This window comes from Metarhizium brunneum, chromosome 4 (assembly GCF_013426205.1).
Source record: "Metarhizium brunneum chromosome 4, complete sequence".
NCBI lineage: Eukaryota > Fungi > Ascomycota > Sordariomycetes > Hypocreales > Clavicipitaceae > Metarhizium > Metarhizium brunneum.
Window position 1 is genome coordinate 388,214 of NC_089425.1, and position 21,562 is coordinate 409,775.

At 54.3% G+C, this 21,562-nt stretch overlaps 7 protein-coding genes across 7 annotated transcripts; 5 read left to right on the top strand and 2 right to left on the bottom strand.

The window, feature by feature from the left end:
• Positions 1-1,260: 1,260 nt before the first annotated feature.
• Positions 1,261-2,766, top strand: ethA_1 (FAD-containing monooxygenase EthA; the record flags this gene model as incomplete). The annotated part of the gene is made up of 1 exon (XM_014685058.1): positions 1,261-2,766. The coding sequence occupies one exon, from the start codon at positions 1,261-1,263 to the stop codon at positions 2,764-2,766; it is 1,506 nt and encodes a 501-aa protein (XP_014540544.1).
• Positions 2,767-3,340: 574 nt separating this feature from the next.
• On the top strand, positions 3,341-4,038 carry G6M90_00g067880 (uncharacterized protein; the record flags this gene model as incomplete). The annotated part of the gene is made up of 2 exons (XM_014685059.1): positions 3,341-3,419; positions 3,545-4,038. The coding sequence occupies 2 exons, from the start codon at positions 3,341-3,343 to the stop codon at positions 4,036-4,038; spliced, it is 573 nt and encodes a 190-aa protein (XP_014540545.1).
• A 1,040-nt stretch (positions 4,039-5,078) lies between these two features.
• brf1 (Transcription factor IIIB subunit) lies at positions 5,079-7,295 on the top strand (the record flags this gene model as incomplete). Its single annotated transcript, XM_014685060.1, has 1 exon — positions 5,079-7,295. The coding sequence occupies one exon, from the start codon at positions 5,079-5,081 to the stop codon at positions 7,293-7,295; it is 2,217 nt and encodes a 738-aa protein (XP_014540546.1).
• A 191-nt stretch (positions 7,296-7,486) lies between these two features.
• On the bottom strand, positions 7,487-8,854 carry G6M90_00g067900 (uncharacterized protein; the record flags this gene model as incomplete). The annotated part of the gene is made up of 1 exon (XM_014685061.1): positions 7,487-8,854. The coding sequence occupies one exon, from the start codon at positions 8,852-8,854 to the stop codon at positions 7,487-7,489; it is 1,368 nt and encodes a 455-aa protein (XP_014540547.1).
• Positions 8,855-9,641: 787 nt separating this feature from the next.
• FCY2 (Purine-cytosine permease FCY2) lies at positions 9,642-11,433 on the bottom strand (the record flags this gene model as incomplete). Its single annotated transcript, XM_014685062.1, has 4 exons — positions 9,642-9,770; positions 9,838-10,199; positions 10,270-11,098; positions 11,155-11,433. 4 exons carry the CDS (start codon positions 11,431-11,433, stop codon positions 9,642-9,644), a joined length of 1,599 nt encoding a protein of 532 aa, XP_014540548.1.
• A 2,968-nt stretch (positions 11,434-14,401) lies between these two features.
• Positions 14,402-16,073, top strand: G6M90_00g067920 (uncharacterized protein; the record flags this gene model as incomplete). Its single annotated transcript, XM_066130860.1, has 7 exons — positions 14,402-14,472; positions 14,572-14,644; positions 14,789-15,000; positions 15,071-15,210; positions 15,279-15,399; positions 15,448-15,490; positions 15,543-16,073. 7 exons carry the CDS (start codon positions 14,402-14,404, stop codon positions 16,071-16,073), a joined length of 1,191 nt encoding a protein of 396 aa, XP_065987113.1.
• Positions 16,074-18,514: 2,441 nt separating this feature from the next.
• G6M90_00g067930 (uncharacterized protein) lies at positions 18,515-20,092 on the top strand (the record flags this gene model as incomplete). The annotated part of the gene is made up of 2 exons (XM_014685064.1): positions 18,515-18,984; positions 19,093-20,092. The coding sequence occupies 2 exons, from the start codon at positions 18,515-18,517 to the stop codon at positions 20,090-20,092; spliced, it is 1,470 nt and encodes a 489-aa protein (XP_014540550.1).
• Positions 20,093-21,562: the final 1,470 nt, after the last annotated feature.

Consider the following 21,562-nt stretch of genomic DNA (forward strand, 5'->3'; position numbering starts at 1 on the left):
TCCATGTACGTCTTGTGTCAGCATCGACATCAGGCAGCAGGGTGGGATCGCATTGACTTTGTTTCCTGCTTCAAGCTTGGCTCCGGCCCCAGCACGGCAATCAAATGGGAGGGAGGTGTGCCCAGTGAGAGAAGAAGCCGGCCTTGGTACATTGCGTATTCCGTCATTCGTCGTTTTATTGAGCAAACGGTGGCTGGTTGAGATGATTTGAATGAGTCGGCATCCAAATCTGTTCAACGTTGTCAATGGGATAAAGTGGATCAACAGATTGCTGCCTGTTTTAACGACTGCCAAAAGTGGAGGTCTCCAAATGCTATTTTTTCGTCGCACTTGAGATCTTCGGGTTTTCCTTGCAACACTGCCTGCGTGAGAATCTCTGCCGCACAATCAACCTGCCGGGAGTTTACTTGGTTGCGACAACCCGCATACAAACTACGAATGTTGCAACTCTTGCCAATACCTGGTGTAGGATGCGACTCCTTTTGTAGGCTCGTACAGCGACTTACCTCGCAGTGACTTTTACACATTCCGATCTTGCTATTCAGTACTGATGGAGAAACCGTTGCACAGAGACAAAACAAGGCATCGGAAGGGTCGATTCCTACTGCCGAGTACGGAGTACCAGCTCCGAGGTGTGGAACAAGAAGGGGTGAACGATATACTACGTTTGCTGATAGAGTCACGCTGCGGCCCTGATACTATGCATGATTGGAAACGTCTGGCGGCATCGGTCCAAATGGCAATGGATGGACCGCGTGATCGATACGGGCAGCATGCCAACCAGCATGCATTTCATTCTCACCCAGCGTAACATGGGCTGACAGGATATTCGATGCCTGTCTCGACACCTAAAACACAGGGTCTCGATATCACGTTCCATGAGAGGGTCTACCTTGATCCAGATAGTGTCCTCCTCCATCCTTCACCATGAATGGCTCGAAACAGACGAGGGCCCTCTGCAGAATGGAGGGGAAGTGGAGCTGAAGGGTTCTTCTAATCTTCACCGAAGGGGCAAGATGTCTTGATTCGTCGACGCCTCCGCTCGACATCTGCATTCCGACCAATTTGGTGGTGTCTTGGCTGGGGTTACACTGACGGCTCGGCTGATCAAAATAGCTGCAACCCTTTTTTTTTTTCGCATGTGCCAATGCGAGCGGCCGAGAACACGCCGGCAGCAGGCCGGCAACAAAAATTTGTGTCGTACAAAATCTTTCTTTTTTTTCCTAATCCCAAACACTCTCGTGTCACGCCAGATAGACCATGGACGCCAAGTCGGAAGCCCCGTCCAACGGCTTGGACTTTGACGTAGTCATCATCGGAGCAGGCATCTCTGGCATCAACGCCGCATACCGCGTGCAGAATGAGGCGCCGGCGGGTACTTCGTACGTGATCCTGGAGAGCCGCGACGCCATCGGCGGGACGTGGAATCTCTGGCGATACCCAGGCATCAGGTCCGACTCGGACGTCTTCACCTTCAGCTTTGGCTGGAACCCCTGGCCGGGCAGGGAGTCGCTTGCCTCGGGGGAAAAGATCAAGCAGTACATGGTCGAGTCTGCGCAGCAGGCCGGCATCGACAAGCACATTCGCCACGGCCACAAGGTCGTCTCGGCGAACTGGAGCCCAGACGACAAGTGCTGGGAGGTCATGGCCCAGCAGCAAGGCGGCGGCGAGCATCACGACGGCAAGGCGACGCGGCCGCCGCAGCTCTTCCGGGGTCGGTTTGTCTTCCTCGGCACCGGGTACTACGACTACCAGGAGCCGCTTGCCTCGGCCATCCCCGGCATCGACAACTTTGGCGGCAGGCTCATCAACCCGCAGCACTGGCCGCAGGACTACGACTACGCCAACAAGGAAATGGTCATTATTGGCAGCGGCGCGACGGCCATTTCCATCCTGCCCGCCGTCGCCAACAAGGTCAAGCACGTCACCATGCTCCAGCGCAGCCCGAGCTGGTACCTCACGCTGAACCAGTACGGCAGAATAGCCCGCCTGCTCGCCGTCATCTTCCCCGATCGAATGGCGCGCCGGCTGAACCGGTACCGCTGGCTGATCCAGACCCAGATCCTGCTGTTTGTGAGCAGAAACATGCCCTTCGTCGCGGGAGGGTTGCTGCGCCTCCTCACTTCCCTCCAGCTCCCCAAGGACGCCGACTGGAAGAGGGACTTCCAGCCGCGGTACGGGCCGTGGGATCAAAGACTGTGCGTCGTCATGGACGGGGATCTCTTCGCCGCGCTCCGGTCGCGGCAGGCGAGTGTCGTGACGGACCACATCGACACCGTCGCCGAGGACGGCATCGTTTTGAAGTCGGGCCAGGTGCTCAAGGCCGACGTCATTGTGGCCGCGACGGGCATCCGGCTCAAGTTTGGCGGCGGCATCCGGTTCTCCGTCAACGGCGCCCCCGTCGACCTGACCGACCGGTTCGCCTGGAAGCAGTGCATGCTGCAGGACGTGCCGAACCTCGTCTTCTCGTTTGGATATGCCGAGAACTCGTGGACCCTGGGGGCCGACTGCGCCGCCACCGTCATGCTGCGCGTGATGAGGGAGCTGCAGCGGCAGAGGCTGACTTGGGCCGCGCCGCGGGTGGACGCGTCCGAGACCAAGACGATGGCGCCCAGGCCGTTGTGGAGGCTGACGTCGACGTACCTCGAGAACATGACGAGCGTGTTTCCCAAGGGGGGGACGGGCGAGTGGCGGCCTAGGTGGTATCCCTTTTTCGATCTTTGGGCCGCGAGCTGGGGAGGCATGAAGGGTCTGGCGATGGAGTAGTTGGTCTGGTGGTGGTGAATGCCAAGTTTGTACGCCGTAATCGTGACTTGTTTAATGTTAGAAAGAGCCAGTTCTGGGGCACTTTCTGTCCACTTTGTGCATTTCGAAATGTCTCATGACCTTGTTTTGTCATCTATTCCGAATTCACCTCGTCCATGCTCGTGCCAACTACCGCATTTGTCTCGCCGAAATGGCCTCCACGCTTTTGGAGCCAGGCCGACCCACCATCCACGTTGCTCGAGTTAGCGGAGTAGCCATTTTGACACAAGTTGCTTGATGAAACTCCATAAAGTCATTAATAATGGCGAGAACATGGAGACTAGGGTCTGAGGGCCCGTAGATCCGATGCACGGCCTCGACTAGCCAGCAGGTAGGCAACGCGGGCTCGTAGTTTATTTTGACCTGTGAAGAAGAGCCAATGTGCGGAGAGGGTGGCATTGGCAGTCAATAGTCTGGCGTACAAACCGACGCGGTATAAATACCACGGCTGCCATCTTGCGTCTTGCTGAGCGGGATTGATTCACACGCCCGAAAACATATACAACCCATACATATCCAGTCAGGAAATACCAAAATGCACACGCCGCTTACTTTTGCAGCCGACGCCAACACCGACATCTGGAAGAAGCCTCCCGCGCATGACGTCTTTACAGGTAAAACCACACACCTCACCTCACCTCACACAATGTTCATCACCAGACCACGCGCAACTTGTTCATTTGTAACTTTATCCAAATAAAAATAAAAATAAAAATAAAAAAAAACTAATTCGCCGCAGCCCCCTATCGCGTCCATTCCAAGGGCCCAACCCTCGGCTTCAAATCCGCATGCATCACCTTCCTCGCCACATACACCCACCAGTTCGACCAGGCCGGCATCCTCTTCAAGTTCACCAACGGCGCCGACAGGAAATGGATCAAGTCGGGCATCGAGCTCTTCAACGACGCGCCTCGGCTGTCCACCGTCTGCACCGACAACTACTCCGACTGGAGCGTCTCAGACGCCCCCTGCGGCCACGAGGTCCGCAACGCCTCCCGCCCCGTCACCATCTCCGTCGAGCGCAGCGACGACGGGACCGGCACGACGCTGTGGGTGTACCACCTCGACCGGGACGGCGGCAAGACGCCCCTGAGGGAAATCACCTGGCCGTTTGGGACGGCCGCCGGCGACGGGTGGGAGGTCGAGGTCGCCGCCGCCATTGCGAGGCCCTCCAAGGACACGGCGGATAAGTTGGAGGCCACGTTTACCGAGTTTACCGTCAACTGGAACTGATGGGCTATTTTTACCGTGTCTGGTGCGTATTTGAGAACGAGTCTGGGCGGGAATACAAATATTATGATTTAAATGCAAACACATAAAGCAGCTCCTGTGCTGAATGGCATGAGATATTCCCAGCCTCAGACAGTGTCCGCGACTCAGTGTCAACGTCAGCTATTCAAGTACATGTTCAGTCAAGAGCCCCTTCATCAAAAAGTGCAACGGGCATCATTGTTCCATGGCCAAGCACAAACAATAGATGTGCCCGCATATTGACAGACAATCCCTCGAGTCCGTGACAGATAACCCTAACCCTATGCCTTCCTATCGTGTCCGTGTCCGTGCCCGCGTCATGATGAACCTTAAGCACGTGACTTCTGGTCGGCGGTAACCACGCCGCAGCGTCCCTTTGCCAGCTTGACCAGAGCGACTGAGCCAGCGACCATCTCGGCGAGCTTGTCCAGAATCCGTGCCGAGTAGCTCTGTCGCCAGCTTGCATTCGGCCGACCCCGAAATCAATCGTCAAGCAATGCATGTGCACAGCCGTCAACACAGCCGTCAACTTGATTGACAACCCCCGGCCGGCGCCCAAAATAATTTCGCCCTCGAGGGCGTTCGAATCCTCGAGGTCGGCGGTGACTCAGCAAGAGGCTTGACGCGACGCAAAACTCTGCCCGTGCCCATCCCCACTCGACCACCCCGTCCGCTGCGCCCACGACCAAAGTCGTCGCCCCATGCTCACCTTTTTTCTGCACTTTTCCTCGACCAGACCCCATGCCATGCCATGCTGAACACATCGTCACAGTGCAGACTCGTCGACACGCACACAACGCCCGTCCCATGAGACCGTTGCCCGTTCGTGGCATTGCTCCAGGTCAATCCGGTTGGAGAGGGCCAAGAATATTCATGTCTTATCCATAATAGTACTGTGTTACTGGGATAGAGTTTTTTTGTACATTTATTTGTCTTTTTTTTTCTTTGTCCGGTGGGGGGATCCGAAACTCCATATTCACCATCAAATTGTATTCGACATTTGCACACACCACATCAACCTCATGTCTTCGTTTTTAACACCCACCCGAAAACCTAGCGCGGGCGGCCCGGCCAAGTCTCCCTTTGCGCGGCCAAATGCCGCCCGGGCTCTGAGGGAGCGCGAGGAGCGCCGCCAGATGCAGGCCGCAGGACAGTCACGCTCAGCGTCTGCGACGGCCAACCGCGGCGGCAGCGTCGCGGCTCCTGCTCGGCAGCAATGTCCTAACAAAGCTTGTCCAAAGCCCAATGTCGTCGACGGCACCTGTCAAACCTGCGGTCGTGTCGCTGACGACAGCAACATTGTGGCCGAGGTCCAGTTTGGCGAATCCTCGTCGGGTGCGGCAGTCGTCCACGGTTCCTTCATCGGGGCCGATCAAGCCGGTGTTCGCAGCATGGGCCCGGCCTTCCGGAGGGTTGGCGGCACAGAGGATCGCGAGAAGAGCATCCGTGAGGCCCGTGGTCTCATGCAGGGTTACGCTCAGCAGCTCAGTGTGAGCGAGAGCCTGGTGACTGCCGGCACGCAGGTTTTCAAGCTGGCTTCCGGCGCCAACTTCATCCAGGGACGGACGCTCGCTAGTGTCGCTGCCGTTTGCCTGTATGCCGCTTGCCGCGCGGAACCGCCCTGCAAAGTAATGTTGATTGACCTGGCTGATCTGGTTCAACTTAACGTGTTCAAACTCGGGCGCATCTTCAAGAAGCTCAATGAAGTTGTTCCTATTGGGAACGACGGGCTCATTCCGGTGTACCCCGAGGATCTCATTTGGCGATTCGCGACCAAGATGGAGTTTCACCAAGAGACAGCCAAGGTTGCCGAAGACGCAGTCAGACTGGTCAAGCGAATGAGCCGCGATTGGATGGTCATGGGTCGACGGCCTTCCGGCATCTGCGGCGCTTGTTTGCTGATGGCGGCTCGCATGCACAACTTCCGACGCACGGTCCGCGAGGTTGTCTACATTGTCAAGGTCACCAATCACACCATTCAGAACAGACTCCAAGAGTTCAACATCACCGAGTCGAGTCAGATGTCGGTAGAGGACTTCCTGAAGCAAGATTTCCTAGAAAGCTCCCATGATCCTCCGTCCTTTTATCGGAAGTCGGATGAATATAGGAAGGTGATAGAGGACAAGTCACGAAAGAGAAAACGAAGTGCTACTGAAAACGGCGAAAATGGCGACATTACCTCGGTGGTCGAAACGGCTTTTCGTCAGCGAAGAATGACGGAAGGGGGCGCCGATTTGTCAAAAGCGCCCGCCATCAAATTTCGTCGGGACACTGAAGGATTCATCATTCCACCACTGCCCTCTCAGATCCCCAAAGACATGCCAAGTATCCGCGTCAACGACGAGAGCGTGGCGGAAGGCGAAGCATCGGAGAGTCTGGAAAACCTGGTCAACGAATTCGGCGACGCGATTGACGAGGAGCTGGACCAGGAAGAAGGGGAGGGCGAGCAGTCTTCCAACAAGGGTAAACGCCGCGCCAAGCCACCACAACTTCCCATCGACGAGAACTGGGAGGAAGACGAACGAGAACTCGAAGGCCAAATCGAAGAAATGTTCAACGATCCGCTGACCTATGAGCACGCACTTGCGTATGCCAACGCCGAACAGCGCGCCAGGATCCACTCCGACTGGGCCCTCCAGCAACGGCCGTCCAAAGCCATATCCATGGCGGAGGAGGTGACAGAGGACGAGTTTGCCGACGATCCAGAGGTGCAGAATTGTCTGCTGTCGCCCGATGAGGCCCGTATCAAAGAGCTCATCTGGGTCAACCAAAACAAGGACTGGCTGCGACAGCACCAGGAGAAGCTGTTTCGAAAAAAGGTCGAGGCAGAGAGGCCAAAGCAGACACGCCGACGCCGGAAGCGCGCCAAGATGGGCGAAGGCCAGACCAGCCCGGCGAGTTCTGCGGCCGAGGCAGCCATCAATGTTGTCAAGGACAGGGCCTGGTCGAAGCGAATCAATTACGACGCCATCCGCAGCATCTTTGACATTCCCAATGCGGGTGGTCTCGGCTCGGCAGCGACGAGTCGCAAAACCAGCGTGGCTGGCAGCACGCTGGGGGGCGATGATGCCAATGAAGAGCCAGAGGAGAGTGTTGCCGGCGACGACGAGGCCCAGGAGGAAGAATACGAAGAGCGGGAGGACTATGGCGACGGCGACGGCGACGGCGGCGAATTTGAGGGTGGATATGACGATGATGCCGATATGGATGCAGCATATGGCCTGGAGGATGACGAGTAAGCTTGGGCGTTGGATATTTAACAGGCGTGCCTTTTCTTCGGTGGACACGGGCGTTTAGATACCCGAATAGATGATACAATGTAGCTATTGTACACGGTACCGTCACCCTTTTTCACGCCTCTCATATCATGCAGGGCAACTAACTAGTACTTCGTAGTACATGGTCATATTGGCCGGCCCCTCTCCTTCTCTTAGACGCCGTGCACCTTTCTCCCCGCGACATACACGCTCCGTATATTCCTGTCATCGCCCGTCATGACAAACTTCTCGAGCATGGTCCTCGCCGAATCGTCCTCCTCGAGCGGCGCGTTGACACCGCCCACCTCGCCGCGCACGTCGACGACCAGCGCGTCAAACGCCTTGCCGCTCTCGAAATTGCCCGCCTCGCCGCCAAACCCGACGACCTGCGCACCCCCCAGGGTCGCCATGTGGAAAACCTCTTCAAACGACACGGCCGCGGCGCCGTCCTGCGCGTCCAGGTAGTCCCGCGCAAACGAGGCCACGAGGCTGTGCCGCATGGCGTTGAGCATGGACGACGAGTAGCCGCCGCCCGAGTCGGTGCCCAGACCTACCTTTATGCCGCTGCGCAGAAAGTCCCTCACGGGGGCGGCCATGAAGCCTCCCCCCACGGTCATGTTGGCGGTGGGACAGTGGGCGACGCCGCACCCGAGGCGGGCCAGGCGCCGGGTCTCGTAGTCGGTCATGATGGTGCAGTGGGCGAGGATGGAGCGGTCGTTGAGGAGGCCAAAGTGCTCGTAGAGGTCGGCCTCGTTGGTGAAGTCTGGGAACAGCGCGAGCGTCGCCTCCTTCTCCTGCTCCGACTCGTTGAAGTGCGTCTGGATGGCCATGTCTGGGTGCTCCCGCGCGAGGTCGCCCAGGCCCGCGAGCAGGCTGGGCTCGCAGCAGATTGCGAACCGGGGCGTGAGGACGTGGCGCACCAGCTCGCCGTCGGGGTCGATGCGCCGGATGTGCTTGATGCAGTCGAGCGTGGCCTGGAGGGACTCGCGCTCGTCGGCGTCGCGGTAGTAGTCGGGTGCGTTTCTGCTCATGTTGCATTTGCCCACGAGGGCGCGCTGGCCGCGCGAGAGACAGGTGTCGGCTAGGATCTTGGTGGCCTCGCCGTGCTTGGAGCCGTAGTAGCTGGCTGTTGTGACGCCCTGGCGCAGCATGCCGTGCACGACGTGGCCGTAGACCCTTTTCGCGTGGGAGGCGTCCTCGAAGCGCGCTTCGTGGGGGAAGGCAACTTGGTCCAACCACTCGAGGATATGGAGGCCCTGGCCTTGGCCGCGGTGTAGCCATTGCGGAGCGTGGTGATGCGTGTCTACGAAGCCGGGCATGAGGAACTGCCCACGAGCCAGGTATGTGATGGGACATGAGGCGTAGTTGAGCGAGGCCAGCTTGGAAGAGACCTGATCGATGGGGATGTTGGCTTCGAGCGAGGCGATTCGGCCTGTGGGGGTGACGATGAGGAGGGCGTTCTCGAGGATGGCAAGGCTCGAGAGGGATGTGGCGTGGATGACGACGCCGTGAAAGGCGTGAGACCTGTCGTTTGTTGTCATTTTGTTTGCTTGACGTATATAACTATACGATGGATGAATTCACTGGAGCTGAGGGATATGGAAAGGTGGTTGAGATGTAGTGTTAACGATATGGAATGTCAAGATGAGGGGGAGAAGCGGAGGTCGTAGTCGATCATTGTTGGTGCACTTGCGGTGAGGGGTGGCTCGAAGCTACGACGTGGAAAGAAGATCCGTGAGCCGCCAGGTTGTATTGTGATATGACCGTGATCAATCTGGTGGTGGTAGATGCTGCTTCTGTTGAACATGATTGTATGTGCGTTGCTTGTACGAATGTTTACTAAGGTAGGTATGCAGTAATCATATAAAGTTCAAATAGCGAACGATTTACCACCCCGTGGGCCTTACTACTTCAGATGCCAACCAGGCGCATCCATAGTTCCCCCACGATATTTCATCTCCCATGATGCGAGTCAAACTACTCAGCTACATAACTCCATAAACAAAAAGCCTTCTTCGGGTATCACCTCCAGAATAAGCGCCTGAATAATATACACCACTCCGTACTCCGTATACAATCCTGATTAAATTAATGTAGTATTCAGGGTTTCGGCGAATGAATTACTCCCTGCCATCTCCACCGGACGCCAAAACGCCCCGGACCATTCCATGTTGAATGGCCCACCAGAGATGCGAGATGGCGTCGGGCCGAAGCTCTCCTGACAGTCTTGGCAAGCCACTTCAGGGATGTCCGCTCTGCTAAACATTGGGTCCGTTAACGGCAGCCCTGCAAAATGCTGTCGACCGTGCGCAACTGTTCTGGGCCCTTTCACCGTCCAACCCATTTCAGCTCCAGCGTTCTCAAGACGGGATAGGCAATCGTGACTGAGATGAGAGTAAGCTCATCACCCACATCTCCTCCATACCTGCCAATCTTCTTGGCGATGGGCGCGATGTACTAATTTCGCCGTTAGCATGAGATGAGACCCAAAATCAGTCGCTCAGCTTCTTGGTTGGTTGCATACCCAGGTTTGGCACATGCCTAAGAATGAAAATCCAATGCCAATTAGCAGAGAACCTGTACCAGCCAAGCCCAGCGGTAGTCGTTTTGGGTCCTGCCACGCCGTCAAGTCATACCCTCCAATCATGGGCCGAAAATAAAAGTGCTCAATAAAGAGAATGACGGCGAATGCAAGAGTCCAATAACCGAGAATGGAGAGCAGGTTGTTAATAATTTCCTCCAACACATTACGGCCACCATAGGCGAGTGCAAATGTGACGAGACTCAAAATTGTGCACCAGAAGAACCGCGGAACAGCAACAAAGTGTTTGCCAAGGAGCTGCATGCAAAGCGCGCTGGAGTAAATATTCGCAATCGTGTCGCCAACTGTTTTTTGTTTTTTAGTCAAGTCAGCATAGGAGCCAGTTTAGTCGCCTGCACCACGTATAAGACCTACGGAACGATAGGGCGAAGAAGACACAGGCAAACTTGCCCCAGGCGTCAGGGGGTGACATGATGGCAAGAATGAGACCGCCCGTGCCACTTTGGCGGTGAATGCTGGATAGCGTCTCGTTTGTCAGTACAATCCCCCCGAGGAGATTACCCAGAATTCCAACAAATATTGTAGGCACGATCAAGCCAATATATGTCAGCCCAAACACCAACCATTTACTAGTTGCGACGGGATAGTGGATGTAGTAGTCGCCCGCTATCGGACACCAAGAAGCGCAGACGCCGAAGATGATGGCAAAGTACGACAAACAGCCCCCGCTAAGATCGATTCCAGAGCTTAGACCGGCGTCAGGTGTTGGGGAAAAGTACTTGGCAGACTGTCCGTAGAGGACACAGATGAGGACCAAAGCAAAGAACCAGGCATATCTTTCGTAGTGATGGATAACTCGGTAGCCTAACAAAGACACTACAAAGGCAGCAAGAATGACGATGACGATGCCGACGACCAGTGCCAGACTGCCCCCTGACACGGCACGGAGAAGCTGGCCTCCAAGAATAGCGGCAATCGTTGCATAGCCAATGTTGATGACGACGTTGAGCACAGCGGCCAACTTTGAGCCCCAAAGTCCCAAGGAATACCGCGACACTGCCACTTGTCGTAATCCGGTCATGGGTGAAAGGGTGGCGGTAAAGGCGGGCACAGTCGATCCGGACAATGTTGCGAAGATGGTGAGAATAATGGAGGTGTTGACTGCGAGTCCAAGGATCGGGCCCAAAATACCAATTTGAATCATTGTTGGGCTGAACAAGACGGAGAACCAGAAAAATATCATCTGAACAGCCATATTAGCGCCATAGCCCATAACGCCCTACCACTGTACATACATACGTTGAGTATTTGCGGGGGTCTGCGCTTGTCCTCAGGAACCCTCTCCACGCCCATGGCCTCAAACTTGGCAAATCGGTCGATTCGACTTTCGAGATTCGCAAGGAACCTCAAGATAGGTTTCTTTTGCTGAATGGCATCAATCCTTGCGTCTCCATGGTCGGCAGATTCCTGACTCGACGAGCCAGCCAAGTCGTCAGTCAAGTTCGTATGAGGAAGCGTGGTGTGCTTCTCGATCTCGCCGCCCGCGCCAGGTGTGGATGGTGGCGTGCTGGATGGCATGGTGATGTGCATAGTCTCTGCGTGTACGGAATATGCCCACTCTCCTCTGCCCACTGCCCAGTTGAGACGCGAGACTACGAGATGAGGTATAGACAGTCGCGCAGATCTCAATGGGTTGCGTTGCAGCAAAAATGAGCGGCACCCCCGGGACGCACACAAATGCTGCGAGATGAAGGGGCAGGAGCGACCGACACTCAACCACGTGAGAAATTTCCCTTTGCGCGGGGCGGGATTTCAAAAAAGAGAACAAAGGACGAAACCTCGATCTCCCATGCTTCACCACGACGAACTAGAGAGCGTATTTGCGGACAGAAGAAAGTTCCAAGTCGCAGGTAAAGGAAGCATGCATGGCAGACGGTCATAGACAGGTGAGCCAAAGGTGGTGCGTGTCCGACGCTAACAGACCAAAAGCTGCATACACCGCTGAGTCCATGTCTCAGAAGCGTCAACTGGCCAGTCAGTCGTCCACAGATGGACAAAAGACCCAAGGCTTGATAAACGCTTTTTATTCCTATTTCGTGCTCAAGTGGCTGTCCTCCAAGATGATCCCAGCAGCCCATTCGCTACTTGATGACGCCGCTTTTATCAATGGCTCAGCCGTGCTCTTGCAAATAACGAGCCTGGAGTACTCCGTATCGGCAGCAAAGTCCTCCTTTGTTGGCACGTTCATTTGTTACACGTCAAATGTTATACCCAAATGACCAGTGTGGCGCAAACTACAACCTCACAGGCCAAGCACAGGGAGCCCCCGATAAGGACGAGTCAGTTTGCTAGCCTACAAGGGCTGGATGAAGCTTTCGCCCTGCTCCTCATAATCGAATAGTGGAAAGCAATTGGCTTTACCTCTGCTCGTCCGAGTTGGGCTTTGGCTTGTGCAGAAATCGGATGCAAACTTGCGAAGGGATAAACTAGTAGCAGACCCCCGGGCCCTTTGTCGCATGGACTGGATCTTGAACTGGATCTTGATATCCAATCCATTTTCTGGCTACCAGACAGACCGGATATAACAGTACTCCGTAAGTTGGGTCGAAATACAGCCAGCGTCAAGATCCGTCGTGCTAACCTTGGCAAGGTTGTTTTCCATAATTCTTCCCCCCATACATCAAGTTCGGTAGTCAAAGAGAGGGTCTCTCATCTTGCTGAGAACATGAACGACCCAAGATACCATTTGTAATTATCCAAGTTGCCTTGGTCAAGCTTGACTGGTTTGGGTCATGGCGATCTTCAAGCGGACGAGGTCAAAGTCTGGGGATCCTAGTGAGGGATACAGGGAAACCTCTAGCTGGCCGTTGGTGCTGGTCCAGATGTATAGGTATGACTAAAGTTTTGTTGATGATTAAACCCTAGCCTACCATCCATGTTCACCGGACAGATGGTGTTATTCCGGCGTTGCCGGCGTCGATTCCCCAGGAGCGAGACGACAACCAACGGAACTGATACGTTCTGTTCTATTATTCACTGGAAATTGCATGTAGATGCGGCCAGCGTTGTCACGCCATTCAGCTGTATGCAAGATGCCAGCTGTGGCCTGATTGGTGTCCCAAGTGTCGACTGCGTCGTCGATTGGGCACAGCTCAACTCCTCTGATAATCTACATCCTACTGCCTACTTCAGGTCATATTGAGAGGATAAATCCGGCCAAACAACTAGATTCGATTATTCGTTGGCTTACTCGATATGCCCTCATGGAACTCGTCACTAGAAAGTTCAGCTCGCCGCTCATCAGATGCGTCATCACCCGCCATCGAGCCAAAATGAGCCATGAACATTATTGTGACCTCACTGTATCGCAAGGGTGAGCGATATATAGGACTCACAAGTACGTTTAGCATATCGAGCCATATTCTCGGGTTGAGCGAACCTTCCGCAGCTCCTCCCGTTCAGCACAAAATTCGCCTTCAGTCTATCCAAACTGGTGATGCGTCGAGACCAACAAAACCGGCATGCCTCATCCTGCTAATTCCGTCGGGGAGAGGTGAAAGGGTAAAGCTGAAGAGATAAAATACCCACAAGGCTACACCAGATCAGGTATACCATTGCAGCTTGGGGTCTATAAAGATGCACCCATCTAGGCATCCGGACCTTTCAAGTCCTGTCCGGACCAACACAGATCCACGCGCCAGCAGAGTCGTATTCGTACTGCCGTGAGACATGGGGGCCGAGAGCATTAAGATGCTCAAATGCGCGTCGGTAATGCGGCCAATCTGTCAGCTGAGATAATGCACACGTTATCTCTCACGACGAGATCCCGATGATACTTGCCCGGGAACTTCCCAGCCTTACCTGGCCTTCTACACATGACGATCGATTTTGACGCCTGAATATTGGGGCGAAACAATAACCTGGAAGCAATTTATATTGGGCAAGGACAACATTACCTGTGCAGAAGATGCTCGGGCACTGAAGACGAGTACCAAAGGAAAAAGCCGTGCAAGACATGGAGCGCCACCCTCCTTTTAATTCGCCAATAAAATGCCGCTTTGCCGAGGGCTTGTCTCAGGCCAACAAATGATATTCAATCATACGGTTCAACGTCGTCTCTCGGTGTAACCCGCCGGCCGTTGTGCTATTTGACAGCCTCAAAGACACTGCGCTATGGGTGAGAGGCAGGTCGGGGTGAAGGCGCAGGATCAGCAAATCGTGAATGGCCCAATGCCTGGTTGATTTCATTGCTTTTGGCACCTCTGGGGGGCCGGTCGATTGTGAGCTGCCCCCTCCCTTAAAATCTTCAAGGACGCCGCTGTTCAATACAGTACTATTCCGCCACGGCATTTCATCTGCTCGAATATGTGATATTCGCAGCCGAAGGCGCGTTCGTTTTCTTCAATCCACAGTTGTGACGACAACCACTGCGGCTGTCCGCTCACCGAAAGCAGATCCTCCCCACGCGTCTCCGAGCCTCGAGAACTTTTGTTATAGAAATGTTGGGATAGACGCGGGTCGCACAGCGAACGGTTAGGTGCAAAAGATGGCCGACTCGAGGCAAGTCGAGTCGTGGACATGGTATGGCTTCGCCAGCCTCTTCACACTCTGCCGCTTGTACGTGCATGATTCCGCGGACATGGCTCGGTGCTTCGTGTGCCGATAACTCTAGCTTGAGCAGCGTCAGTGTCAGCGCCAGTACTAACTCGGATGCAGCGTCTCGAGGTCGATCCGACTGGGTGGAGTTCGGTGTTTCGAGGTCGAAGACTATGTCATGGTTCTTGCCTTTGTAAGGAAACATGTCTCGATTCAACGTGGACGAGGATAAAAGTCGAGTCGAGTCATGTCCGCCGCTGACCCACTCGCGGAGGAAGCCGATATGTGGCGCTGACACTTGGCGATCGTCCCGCACTTTGACACTGACAGCTTGCAGGGCGTCTACACCAATGTCATTGTATGGGTCAATATTCAAGAAAAGCACCCCCACACCAATATCCTGCCGTCGACGGGCACCAGTGGCATGAGCGGAGCCGAGATGCGTGATCGCGTCTACGGAAGCAAGATTACGTTTACAATTGAGGAGTCCATGGTGGTTTTGCAAATGCTATGCAAGGTGTGCATGTGTTTGTTGTTTATGAAGTTGACGTGAGGGAGCACTGCGACAACATTCAATGCTACGGGGCGCATTTGTTTACTGACAATAGTTTGGACCCAGGTCGGGATTGAAGCGACAATTGCACGTCAAGCTGTTGCTTGGCTACGTTCTAGCGGGATGGGTCGTCACTGAGGCCTTCTTCTTCGGCTTTTGGTGTCAACCATTTCGCAATTACTTTCGAGTTTTTGCAGGGAATACACGTACGTCCCGAGTCATCTTCTCGTAGCAAGCAATGGGTACTAACATTGAGCGCCGTCATGGGATCTAGCCGGCTGTACGACATCGCAGAGCCATCTGATCATGTCGTTTGCTTTCAACCTTTCATCTGATCTTTTAATGCTCGCCGTTCCCATATCAATGTTGCTGCAATCCCAGCTTCCCTGGAAAAAGTGCGTAATCCCCCCGGAATAATTACAATCGGCACTGACCAGCCTTAGGAAGGCGACCATTTGTGGGATATTCGGCTTGGGCATATTTGTCGTACGTCGCCAAAACCCAATGATATGAGCGTCCGTTCTGACCATTTGGCTAGATTCTTGCCGCTGTGCTAAATAGGTATTATTGCTTCGCACATCCGGAGAGCATCCTCTGGATCTACTGGTATGTTCGCGAAGGCAGCACCGCCATCGTTGTCACCAACGTACCGCACTGCTACGCGCTCCCCCTCAAAGCACTCAAGCTCAAAGCATTCAGCAGCCTGGCTGGCAGCATACTCAAAACAAGGCGCGCCTCATCCGGCAGGCATAGGGAAGACCGCGGCGCCAACAAGAACAAGGTAGTCAGCGACAAGGCTGTTCATCATAGGAAGCCAGAGTCATCGGAAAGCACGGAGAACTTTGCGACAAGTGTATCAAAACCAGCGTCAACATTGCAAATATGGCAGAGGAGCGAATATAGTGTTAATACAAATAATACGAGTGAGCCTCGGTGGGAAGAGACGGAGCTGCAGCAAATATGGCAAGGCGGATTGGGGACAACGGCAAAAGTCGAGGCGGCCAGGGCGGCCAGTTATGCAAGTCCAGGCAATCGTGATGACCGTGAGGGCATTGGGCAGACGGTGTGATGCCATTGGAGTTGGTCTATTATTGGATCAGGTACATAATTTAGCTTTGCTATGATATCATCAACATCAGCATTCGTAAATAGGGACAGGAAGCCGACTGCGGAGTCTCCGACAAGTCATTTTCCTACCGTATTTCCCTTACCCCCCCTCCACCCTTGCCCCCGGCCGTCGCAAGTTTCGGCCAACAATTCGGTGACCACATGGCCGTCCGATTCTGGGGTAGCACAGTGTAACATATCGCCGAGTCTCGGTGGAATTTACACCAAGACGTCGGGATTTAACTTTCTTTTTTGCCCCTTGACTTCAGATGTCACGGGCACGTGCGGTAGCATCGCGAGCCGCTTGTGCACCACGGGCGAGCCGCGGGACACGGTTCCAGCGGGGAAAAAAATATGTACACCCCTCCGGTTCCGGAAAGAGGCTCTTTTGTTCGGAGAAATGTCGTGATGGGGTTGTGGAGGGACCGTTCGTTCGTACCAGGAGCTTCGGGGACGGGGTTGGTGACAGAGATTTGGTGCTTTTGCGTGGGGAACGCGGTTGCGCGGGTAGCGGCTGCAAGGTGGTGGGATAAGCATAAGTCTTCGGGAAGGAGAGTGCTTACGCGGGAGAATGGATAACGACGTCTCGGGAGACGCAGATGTAGATTTGGTTCTAGAATGTTCCATGATTGCTGCGACTTCACTACTTAAATACGTTGTTGCATATTTTTTGTGTCTTGAATTTTGCAACGGATATGGCCGTTGCAGGTTGGAGGGGGGGGGACAGATACGAGAGAGCATTAGAGGGGGTTTTTGGAAAGAGACATTAATCTGGTGGGTCAATTGAATAGCGCCAGGGACAAAGGAGTTAATAGAAAAGAAGATCAAATATTTACTGGGGACATTGGGGGAAAAAGATAGAGAAGGGGACGGGGAGAAGGAAAGTAGGATGGAACATTGAAACGAAAATGGCTGGCTGGCATTTGTTAAAACATCAGTCTGGTCGAGCTACCCTGTAGCTAGTCGTTAGCCGACTTCCGAATCAAGATCGGCTAATGCTCCGTACGTTGAACCAAACCAACAAACCCCGCCAAGTTTTTACAAGATGTATCTTTTAGGGCTGTGCACTCCAGCGGAAATGCCTCATAGCCATCAGTCCAACGGCGCTGCTACGTAGTGGTAACTAAACGAATACTTGTATCATGGACTGGCATGGCCGGGGGGGCAGGTGACATCATGCTCGGTCGCCGGCTCTGGTCGCCTCCACCACGGATGGATGGACGTTTATGAATATTAACTACTATGCAGCAGAATACACCAATAAACAGGCGAGTGGGACAGTGTATTTGTGCTCGTTTGGGCAGTGGGCCGTGGAACCCGTGGGATACTATCTTGGGCAGGTGTAGGACGGGTAGGATATTACGATTTATAACAGAAGGCTTTTATGGCCATGGATACAAAAACCAGTGTGTAGAAAAAGGGAAATGCGGGAGATGGATTCTGAGAACCGGTAACTCGGCCACAGTTCCAGGCCGAGGGCGGCTGCAGGGTCGCCGGTGGTGTCTGGACTGGTGCGAGGGTGCAGGACTGGTGCTGGCGGCGTGACAGGGTGCCTGGTGCTAATGCTACAAGCACGCCTCCAGTCGTCATCCGCCAGGCTAGTCGGTGGCTCAGGTTCATGTGGGTGAGAGTTTGTGAACCGCCACGAGTGCGTGCAGGCGCCACTTGGTGAGAGGGTCCAAGATGGCACGGAAATTAATATACAGACGGGATATTGAAGGACATGGAGACATTGAGGGACGAATTGAGCAAGACGACACGCGACCAGGTAGCGTCAGGGCGGGGAGGGCCGTGGGAGATACTTTGAGGCATGTACTTTGTCAACATGGAACATTGAAGGTTGAATGGCCGGAGCGAGCGCCCGCTGCTGGCACCAGACATGGAGTCGTTAGGCCTGGGTTACAGCGGACTGGACTCGGCTGGTCAACTGGTCAGCGTGCCAGCTCAGCGGACTTGGGGCCTAGATGCACTAGACTCGAATCGCTGAGAGGCGCACTCGACACCAGCACCAGACCGGTATGTGCACTAAAAGTTTGACACTGTACCAGACTGGATGCACTAAATGCGCCGCATGTAGGGCCTCCGGGCTCCGGCTCGCTGGGCCGAGCAGCTGGCACCCAGGAGTTGACATCTCAATGTGCTGGCACGCTGAGACGTCAAGTCGTCGCCATTTCCTTTCAGGGCAGGCACTAGCGTCTGGTCCTTCCAACATTGAAATCTTGGAACATTTACATGGGCAGTTGGCGTTTCGATATTCTCCAAACGCTCAACACTTGCAATTCAGTCGACTGGTGTCCAGTTTCAACCACCAGCTCCAGCTATTTCGTATGCGTTCCAGACAGACCTAGACCCAGCCTCTGGGCCGACAGTGTAACCCTCCCGATATTCTGCGTGCTCATCGCCATGTTTCGACGCACCACAACAGCGCGCCTGGTGCTTTCGCGACACCGGCACCCCCCGCACCCGCGTGTCTCCTGCCTCAACACCAACAACTACTCGTCATCCTCTCAGCCCCCAAGAGACTCGCCTGGAACCATTGCTGTGACGTTTGGAGCCTTGATCGCCGGAGCCTGCGGTTTCTATTCCATCAGTCAGTCCGGCGCATCGCACAGCGTGCCGTCCCTCGTCGAGCCTGCAGATGAGGGCCACATTCCCGTCAGGTCCCCTGTCAAGGTGTACAGTCTCAAAGCGGCAGACGCCAAAATTCGACAACAGGCAACCAGCTTCACCTTTGACGGGCACAATGGCCACGGAAGAATCGACGTCGTTCGTGTAGCCAGCAATAACCCCGTCGAGGATGAATGGGCCGTGGCTGTCGGAAAGGGGGTTGGAGGCAACAAAACATTGTATGCTGGTGTATATGACGGTCACGCGTGAGTACCAATGTCTTCACATCCCTCCCCCCTCAAAACCCCCACCTCCACGGCCCATGACGATAATCCTGAGTTGCTTACGCTTATTGCCTTATTGGCCCCATTCAGTGGTTGGGCGACGTCAGCAGTCCTTCGTCAAGCGCTGATTCCCTATGTTTCCCACGCCGTCAGCCGCATTGCAGCATCGACAAGCCCCGAGCTCATTGACTCAGCTATCAAGTCGGCCTTTAGTAACCTCGATGCCCGCATCATGAACGAGGCCAAGTATGCCGCTCAAGGAGCCGCGGCCGCGGAGCCGGGTTCTGCCGCTGTCCTCGCCGCCATTGCTCCTGCCGTGTCGGGATCCTGTGCTCTGCTGTCCATGTACGAACCGGCCTCTTCAATGCTCAGAACTGCTGTGACTGGCGACTCTCGAGCCGTGCTCGGATCTTGGTCTGATGAGGCTGGCGGGTACAGCGCTGTAGCTCTCAGCAAGGATCAAACCGGCTTTAACCAGGACGAGGTGAGGCGTCTCGACAAGGCTCACCCCGGTGAGATTGGGGACATGATTGATCCCAAAACCGGGCGTTTGTTGGGCATTGCCATAACTCGAGGATTTGGGGATCACCGGTGGAAGCTATCCAAAGACGCCGTCACGTCACTCCAGGGGAACTTCTACGGCTTCGCCGGTCGCCCCGGGTATAAGTCGCCGCCTTATATGACTGCCGAACCTGAAGTTACCACTCGCAAGGTAGCCACAAAGGATTTTGTCATTCTGGCCTCGGATGGATTGTGGGATGTAATTTCCAACGACGATGCTGTAGAATGCGTTTCAAGGTGGTTAGCTGCCAAAAAAGCTGGCAAGCCCGAGACCGTTATCGACGCCAAGACGGCTCTGACGGTTGGAGAGGACGGATGGCCATCTTACAAAGCAACTCCCGAGTTCTTTGCAATTGAGGATCTTGACAATGCGGCCGTCTGCCTAGTGAAGAATGCATTGGGCGGCAACCGCCGCACTCTGTTTTGTGGTTCCATGACCGCTTACAGCCCCGTCAGCCGATACATCCGAGATGATGTAACGGTTCAAGTCGTCTTTTTCCAGGACCCCTATGGGAGTACCACGAAATAATCCCGACGGGATGAAACCACTATCGGACGACTTTAGTTTAAGACTTGCGACAGTTGCTCATAATGGTATTCTCGTTGCTGTTTAGCGCAAGTCAAGTTCAGCCACAATTAAAGGACTAAAAGAAAACGCACACACACGCACACACGTGTACACACACACGCACAAAAAAAGAAAAAAAGGAAAAACCGATCGTTTCAACATTCACTGTGAATCGCTTAGTCGTTAGTAGTTGCAGACAGTCCGTTGTGTTTGTTTGATAAGTCCAGGATTGGTCTTCTCCATATGAAATACGCAATCAAGAATTCTAAGAAACGTGTGCTGCACATCGATCAGCTATCAAGACGTGCCCCGCGTTCAAGGACTCGGCTTCTCAGAAACAGCCGTGTTGACCCGCGGCGCTTGTCAGCATGTTACATCGGACTCAGTAGAGCCCTTGGCAGGCTTGGTTGTATCTGGATGCATGTGATGTCTTGGTTCTCGTGGAAGTCGAAAAGCGGTGGGTCCAATTTGCCTCTGGTGCCGTCCAAGATATCGAGGTTCTCAGAAAGCTGGCCAACCAGTATCCTGTTCAAGTGCTTCTTACTCGGTGCCACCTACAATCTGGTGGTCAGCATACTTGAGAGTTGGAGTGATACTGGCAATATCACTCTATGCCTTATGACCGCCGCTTATCAATAGATTACGCATCACCATGTTCGTCGTCATTTACGGATTGATTGCGCCAGCCAAGATGCACGCCGCAGGTCCGAGTATAGTTGCCCTGTTGGGCAGTCGTCTAGTTGTCCAAAACGGTGCGAGCGGCTGGCCTTCGCGAAGCGAATTGGCTCGGCTGTTTACCGAGTCACGACTGACATGCGCTCTATACGTTCTTGGGAATTCTTGGAGAGAGGAAGCTGTCTAGGTAGTATCTAAACGAAGAACCCTGGACCGTTGGATGTTTTCCACAAAGTCCCAATTCTGTGTCACTCTACATGATGCGGCGCGAATACTCCACAGGGCTATAGATATTCCAAGCGTGGAACCACGAGACCCTTGATAAATCGATGGCCCCCGGAGATCTTAGCCGCTCTTGATGTCTGTACGGAGTAAAAGCGTTGGAAATATAAACTCTTTCCTATACGGGCGATGCCCTCGGGTATCCCGTGCCGAACAGACCGGACGAACGGGGCGAAATTCGCAGTTCATCTGTCTCTTCCCATGATCCGCTCTCGTCATTTACAGACGCATCATGAGGTATTCGAGGGCTCGCGACATGCGGCAATGCTACTCCGTCTACACGAACTTAAAATCTTGTCTCCCTATTGGTCGCACGGAAAACACGGGGGTCGATTTCCTGGAGGCGGTTCATTGTCTGTAAGAAGCGAACTGTTTGGCCACGCCAAGACGGCACAAGGCCCGAACAAACTTGGCTCTTTTGTCAAGCATACGCCGATGGATTGCGCATTACCCATGTACGGACTCAGCGTAAGC